The 7,426-nt window shown below is 53.8% G+C and overlaps 1 protein-coding gene across 1 annotated transcript; it reads left to right on the top strand.

Moving 5' to 3' along the window:
* Positions 1-2,152: 2,152 nt before the first annotated feature.
* SHISA3 (shisa family member 3) lies at positions 2,153-7,108 on the top strand. The gene is made up of 2 exons (XM_059672332.1): positions 2,153-3,079; positions 5,538-7,108. The coding sequence occupies exons 1-2, from the start codon at positions 2,803-2,805 to the stop codon at positions 5,975-5,977; spliced, it is 717 nt and encodes a 238-aa protein (XP_059528315.1). The 5' UTR covers positions 2,153-2,802; the 3' UTR covers positions 5,978-7,108.
* The last annotated feature ends 318 nt before the right edge of the window (positions 7,109-7,426 follow it).

Below are 7,426 nucleotides of genomic sequence, written 5' to 3'. Positions count from 1 at the left end.
GGGAGGTAGCCTACCAGTGATTCTCTCTCATCATTGATGTTTCTATCTCTCTCTCTCCCTTCCTCTCTGAGATCAATTTTAAAAAAATGTTTAAAATTTGTCCATGTAAAATTTGAGGAGATATTCTGTGTCAAGGAACCAAACACATTTCCCCAAGTAGCCCTGAACAGATGGTCATAATGGTTTAAAGGCACTTTGGATCAGGATCAAGATACGAAAGCATGGCGCACATCGGATCTATGGAGTATCAAATAATTTGAAGGTTTGGGTATTTTCCATTAGTAAATATCCAGCGAAATTTGAGTTAAATACCCTCGAAATCAGTCAAATAGACAGAGGCTTTGAATGAGGGAATTAATTATGCTGGTGTGCTAAGGAAAAGAATCCCACTGTGGCATGGAGAATGTAATTAATGGGAGGTGAGTGCCAACAAATCACTCCTTAAAAATATTAATGCTATCACAGAACAGCTGGATAATGAGAGAAACTTGACCCTTGGGGGACTAGCAAGGGTTGCCGTAGCTACTACAGAACTTTATGCAGTTGTGATGTAATGGAATTCCTCTCAATTTAACAAAAATAATATTAAGAGGTGTGGTTCTGGGCAAGTTATTAGCCGTAAACACGTCTTTGTAGTTTTATCATCTTATTATAATCACTATGTCTCACTTTTGCTGTGGTTCTAAATGACTTTCCCTCTTAATTGCTCAGGATATATATAACCCAAACAACACTCCTAAAAAGCAACTTTTAAAAAGCCCTGTGGTGTGTAAATAAAAACACAGTCTCTAAGTAATTTCTGCACAACAATGTCCATATGCTTGATTTTTAAGTCAAGAAAAAACTGTCCCATTGTTTGTGGATGAAAGCCTGGGTTTAATTTGGTTTTACTTTATAGCTTATTATTATTGTCCCAAGAAAAATCTAAGCGAGCAATAAAGTTAAATACGGATTTACCTGGTCCTACTGAATATCTGAAATGTTGGGCGTTATTTTGACATTCGCATAACTCAGTGCGAATCCTGATATTTAACATCAGAAATCAGAAGCAGTTCTTGACGTGGGGTATACTTTAACTTAGATTTTAAGAAAGAAACCGTTCCCTTCAGTGTGTATGTATTTACGCTCCTCTGAGTCGTCTGGGATCTTCGGAAGCCGCAGGCGTGGTCAATGCTTTTTATGACCGCACGTTGTCATTTCTGGTCGCGGCCAGTTTTGTCTCTTTTGGTTCCCCCGACTCACCAACATCTAAATCGGGGACACGGGCATTCAGCGCGTTTGACAAATCGGTCGAGGTACGCGGGCCGCATTCGCACATACCAGGGCAGGACGAGAGGAAGTGCAGGATGCAGAAGAAATAAATTCTTGAGCGTAGCCCGGGCTTCACATAACACCAGTTTCATAAGGCACTTAAGCCGCTCAAGGAGCGGTGCCCCCGAAAACAGCACACAGGGGACACATCCTTTAAATAAATGTGTTTCTTTGCCCCAACAGAAGTTCAGATCTGCTCCATTATCATTCATTTTGTTCTTTGATTTCCTTCGAGGGCAAGTCGTGCTCTTTGAGGTTTTGCAAGTTGCCCTGGCGGGTGAGTGGAGTGACCCTCGATTCTTCACTCGGCGGCGCGCCGGTTAGGGGGGTGGGGGAGAGAGTGCAAGCGTGTGTGTGTGTGTGTGTGTGTGTGTGTGTGTGTGTGTGTGAAAATGTGCCGGCTCGCTGCGGGGGGGAAAAGTGGGAACTTAGTAGCAATCTCAGTGCACATATTGGCAGCCCCTAAAAATCCCGCTGTCCGTCCAGAAGCCTTAGAACAGGTGTCCTAGGAAGGAGTGCGGACGCGCGCCGCAGGCGACAGAAGAACCAACAAACCTCAGCGCTGCGGTGATGTTGATTAGAGGCATAAAAAGCATCAACCCGCGTCGGCACCCTCGCACCAACGCGCGTGGATAGGCACGGACACCCGGTGGCCCTCTCCCCTCTCCATTCTGCGGAACGTTCTGAGCTGAGCAAGAGTTGGGGGGCGTGTGGGGAGGATCTGGAATCCCCAGGTTTAGAGCCGAGACGTGGGGGAGCGCGGTGGGCGGGGGCGGGGGGCCGGGGAAGGCGGAGGGCCGGGTCCACGTCGCGCCCTCGGCGATTAGCTCCAGCGGCGCGACCCGGGAGGGCGGACTCTTTCTTCACCCTCGCCGTCGCCCCCTCCCTCTTCCCTTTTAAAGGACGCCTGGCAGGCAGAGCTGTCAGCAACAGGAGGCCGTTCGGACTTGGCCGGGCCCGGCTGACTCCTGCTCCCGGGACAGACCGGGGCGGGTGCCGCGGGGCCACTTGTCCCGGGAGCCACACGTGGGGCGCTCCCATTCTCCCTCCTTTGGGCTCCGCTCCGGACCTGCCGAGTCCGAGGCCGCGCGGCCCTGGCGTGGCCCGCCCCGGGCGCGATGGCCCCGTGAGCGGCGGAGAGGGAGGCGGCCCAGGGCTCGACGCGCCCCCCGCGGCGGGAGCAGCCGGAGCGGTATGAGCCGCGCCCAGGGCGGCGGCAGCGGCCCCCGCAGCCTCCTCTGCCGGCGCCTCCCGCGGGCCCCCGTCCACCTGCCCCCGCGCACCATGCCGAGCCCCGGCCGGCGGATGCCCCAGCGCAGCCCCCGGCGCCTCCCCGGCCCCCGCTAACGCACCCGGGAGCGGCCGCGGCCCCGAGGCAGCCTCCCGCGCCGCGCCCCGGGGGAGGCGGATCCGCGGGGCGCCCCGAGCCCCCGCTGCGCCCCTCGCCCTCCCGCCGCGTCCCCCTCCCGGCCGCCCCGGGCGCGCGCGGCGATGGGGGCGCTGCTGGCCGTCTGCCTGCTCCTGGGCTGGCTGCGCGGGGGCCCCGCGGGCGCCCAGCCGCCCGGCGAGTACTGCCACGGCTGGGTGGACGCGCAGGGCAACGACCACGACGGCTTCCAGTGCCCGGAGGACTTCGACACGCGGGACGCCACCATCTGCTGCGGCTCCTGCGCGCTGCGCTACTGCTGCGCCGCGGCCGACGCCCGGCTGGAGCAGGGCGGCTGCACCAACGACCGCGGGGAGCTGGAGCCCCCGGGCCTCCCGGCGCGTGAGTGCGGGCCCCCGGCGGCTGCTGCGGGGGACGGGGGGAGGGGGGGTGCACACGGGGAGGCGCCCAGGGGCCCCTGGGTCTGTGCAAAGTGGACGCAGCGAGGGAGGTGGAGAGACCCCGACGGAGGGGGTGGCCGCGGCTCAGGTCAGGGGGGCCCATCGCTTTGCAGCCCGACTCCCGCGACGCTGGCCCCGGTGACTCTGGGGAAGCCGGCGGGGGCCCCCGGGCCCGCGGGCGGCTGCGGAGAAGGGATGTGGGAGCAGCCACTAGGCTGGCCGTGGGTTTTGGGGGCCCAGTCACTCCGGAAGGTGCCGAGGGCGCAGAGAATGCAACTCTCGGGGAGCGCTCCTCTGCAGCCCCGCAGCGCTAAGGAACTTCAGCCACTTCTCCCCGCCTTTGTGGCCTTTTGGTAGCGTTTCTAAACCGCTCGTCCATTTTCCGACTTCCTTTCATTTCTCTGCATCGAATTACCCTCTGCAGCCCACCCCCTATTGTCACGCCTTTCAGAGAGGCCGGGGTCCTCGCGGCGGAGATTTAGAAACCAGGGTCGCCGGGGCTTCCCCGCCCCCTATTCTCACGTCGGAAAACACGGGTCAAATTTCCGCTCACTTCAGAGCGGAATAAATCACAACCCCAGCAGAGCAACTTTACACGCTAACAGAAAAAAAAAAAAAAAAAAGACCTTCCCACCTGAGTCCGAACATCAGGGAAACCCTTTAGAGCTCCGGGCGATGGTTTTACGGCCCGGAAACCGGAGGAGCGGGCGGAGCTGAGCGCCCCGCACCCCAGACTCGGGCGCGGGCGGAGGTCCGAAGCCTGGGAGAGACGGTCCGGCCAGGCGAGGAGAGGTGGGGAGAGAATGAATGAATGAATGAATGAATGAGGCTGGCGCTCCCCCTCCTGCCCCCGCCAGGAGAGGGGTGCGTTACCCAGAGGAAAGGGGAGTCCGCTCTTGCCTAGAATTTCATTGGACTTTCAAGAAATCTAGCTTTGGAGGTCGCGCTGCCCAGCCTAGAGGAATTGGGGAGCGGCTACTGGAGAAAAGATCACCAGCGGAAAGTCGGGCACTCCAGGCAGCCGGTTAGAAAGACACACTCTTCTCACCTGGGGGCACCCGGTTGCTGTCCGCAGATACAGAGTGAGCATCAGCGACCCGCCTACTGCGGGGGAGCCCGTGCACTCACTGAGCTGGGGTCTGGCAGGTTCTCACCGGCTGTGGCCTTGTGGTTTGCCAGCTGTGTCACCTTGGGCCAGTTACTGAGCTGCCCTGGGCCTCCTCTCACCCCTAAAACGGGCATGTCACTCTCAGAGGTAGGCCGTGGATGGCACGCGAGTGCAGGGACGCTGATCAGTGCTCATTCCATTCCCCCCCCCCCCCACCTTCCACAGGTGTTACCAAACCTGGCCAAATGGGTGGTCCACTGAGGAGCTTACACCTAGGAGCCCACAGAACTTGGGGGTTTTGATAGTTCCCCGTCACCCACTGCCTCGGGGAATGTAGAAAACTGTCTGGTATCTTTCCATTCCTGGAAAATAGAGCATAGCATGCCCACCTCCGTGAGACCTGAATCAGATGACAAATAAAAGAGAGCCACGCACAGGTAGGGCCTTGGGTAATGCAGGTTTTCTTTCTTCTCTCTCCAAGCTGGAGGCGGCCTGCAAGTGTGGCTCTATCAGTCAGGGGCTGCCGCTGGGGTGGGACATTTCCTGCCTGCCTTGTAGAGAGACAAGGAAGTTGGGGTTTGCTCTGCCGGAAGGATGCTCTCACACACAGTCTGTGCATCATGATCTACCTAAAGACCAGCCTCACCTTGGCAGGGTCTGCGTGGGCATTGAGAGGCAGACGTGTGGCCGCTGGAGTAGGCATCCCCGCTTATTTCTGGAAACATCCAGAGATGACCATTTGTGATGCATTAGGAGACACAGTTAATGGGGGCCCACTGTGGGTTTCTTCACACAGCTCTTTCCATAGTCTGGCAAATTCCGGAGGGTCTCATTTAACAGGCCGAGTTCTCTTTGCCTAGATTGGAGATTCCGGGAAGGGAGATGGATTTTCAGCCTCAGCTATGGGTCAAAGCCCTAAGGCCCCACCGTGATAACGCTACTAAAACCCGGATTTAAACCCAGAGTTACAGTAACCAAGAAAAACCCACCGTTTCCTTTCCTCGGTGTGTGAACAGGATGGAGTCTGTTCCTTCTGACTTCCAGATGTGCAGTATGATGGCTAATTGCTAACAGGCTACAGTATCAGTTTCCTTCCTCTCCGCTAGGAGCGACAGTATTCCCTCATTGCAGTTTACACTCTAGAAGTTACCAGTAACAAGCTCTGAGAAGTCGGGCTGACCAGTGGGAGTACTGAGCCGCCCACCTCCCACCCCTGAGCTGCCCGGAGTTTGGGAGACCCCTGTCCCAGCATCTGTCTATGTCCCTTTTTGTTTTTGTTTTTGCCTTTTAGAGCCTGTCTACGTCCCTTTCCTGATTGTCGGCTCCATCTTCATCGCCTTCATCATCCTGGGCTCTTTGGTGGCCATCTATTGCTGCACCTGCTTGAGACCCAAGGAGCCCTCCCAGCAGCCAATCCGCTTCTCCCTCCGCAGCTACCAGACAGAGACCCTGCCCATGATCTTGACCTCCACGAACCTCAGAGCACCTTCCAGGCAGTCCAGCACAGCCACCAGCTCCAGCTCCACGGGCGGCTCCATCCGAAGGTTCTCCTTTGCCAGGGCAGAGCCAGGCTGCTTGGTGCCCTCGCCACCTCCGCCGTACACCACAGGCCACCCCATCCACCTGACCCAGCCGTCCGGTTTCCTGGTGTCACCCCAATACTTTGCGTACCCGCTCCAGCAGGAGCCCCCACTGCCTGGGAAGACCTGTCCAGACTTCAGTTCCAGTTGACAGGCCCCGGCCATACACCCACCACGCGGTACCAGGGCAGGCAGGTGGGATGCGGCTCTCAATGCCACAGATATTTGCGAGGACACTTCCCTGGAACCCAGCGATGCCATGGAGGAGAGTGCTAGGGAAATACGACGCTTTCTAGTCTTCAGGTTCCTGGCTCCAGTCACAGCCTGACTGTGTTAGATAACTGCTCTCTGGCTTTGAAAACATGGTGACCAGTACATTTCAATTTATGCTACTTGTATTCAAAAGATACAATAGTTCAAACTTTACAGTTGCCAACGGGTTGAAGATGTTTTATTGGACAACTCAGCTGTACTGTTTAGAAAAAGTCTACATGTTCTTTTCTCATTATAAGTTGTTTAGTGAATTATAATACAAATATATGCATAAATAAGCAAAGGGCAATACCTGGTTGTACTAGTAATTATTGAAGGTCCACCTAAAAGAATTTACTACTAAGTAAACTGAGGGGACAACGAACGACCTATTTATGATTTTGGGAGCGACCTAACCATGAATAATGTTAGCATCATCAGAAACAGTTACTTTTTAAGTTAATAATTAAATTGTGTTTAAACTATAAGAGCTTTTTTCAGAATACAAGATTTTGATAACCACAGGAGGCGTTTAAAATTTTCAGTATTTACTCAGCTATTCATGGTAACACAGGACGTATGTGAACGCATTTCCCCCACCCACCTGAGGGAATATTTATTGCAGACTTTTTGTTCAGCAATATTTTCTGTTTAAGTGAAAGTTGGACAGTTGGGTCTTAAAACATTTATATGTAAAATGAGTTATGTACAAATGTAAAGATTTATAATTTAATGGATTTACCACATTGACGGTACTAATTATTTAGTAGTCACACTGTAATTTTTTATGTTAATATTAACTGTGGAGTTCAAAGTCCAGCTACTGGTTATAATCATCTAGTGTTACATATTGCAAACATCACTGAGTTCCATGTCTGATGACTATGCATTTGGGCATGTATCCTGCTGGGTTAGAATAAATAACATATTTGTTTTCGTGAAATCTATTTGAAATTTTAGAGCAAAGCGCTTCATTTTATCTCTTTAATGATACTCTTTGCTATTCAATAAAAGGAAAATTTTTACTTAATGCTTCACATTTGAAATGCAAAGAAAAAAGATCTCACATTGATTTTGAACTACATTAAAAAGCTATTTCCTGCACTGGGCTCATGAAAGCAGTAAAGAAGTGAGTTTTTCTCGAGTGTCAGCTGGTGGGCTGCATGCCACCCTCAGACGTGTTGGGCTATTTATTTCTCCTAAGAATCTGATTTCTGGCTTCTTGTGACCCACAGAAGATGTGTACTGCCCTCGGCTCAGGCCGGCCCTTTTCGGAAAGGACACTTGACATTTGCCAGCCTTCTGCCTGGTCCCCCCTACCTGGCCCATCTCCCTCGGTTCTGTTACC

Source organism: Myotis daubentonii, chromosome 1 (assembly GCF_963259705.1).
Source record: "Myotis daubentonii chromosome 1, mMyoDau2.1, whole genome shotgun sequence".
Taxonomy (NCBI): domain Eukaryota; kingdom Metazoa; phylum Chordata; class Mammalia; order Chiroptera; family Vespertilionidae; genus Myotis; species Myotis daubentonii.
This window is presented reverse-complemented; position numbering and strand designations above follow the sequence as displayed.

Bases quoted from the DNA above. Each gene is read 5' to 3' on its own strand.
- SHISA3 (XM_059672332.1), top strand. From the start codon at position 2,803: ATGGGGGCGCTGCTGGCCGTCTGCCTGCTCCTGGGCTGGCTGCGCGGG. The intron at 3,080-5,537 runs GTGAGTGCGGGC...TTTGCCTTTTAG, and splicing joins GCCCCCGGGCCTCCCGGCGC to AGCCTGTCTACGTCCCTTTC.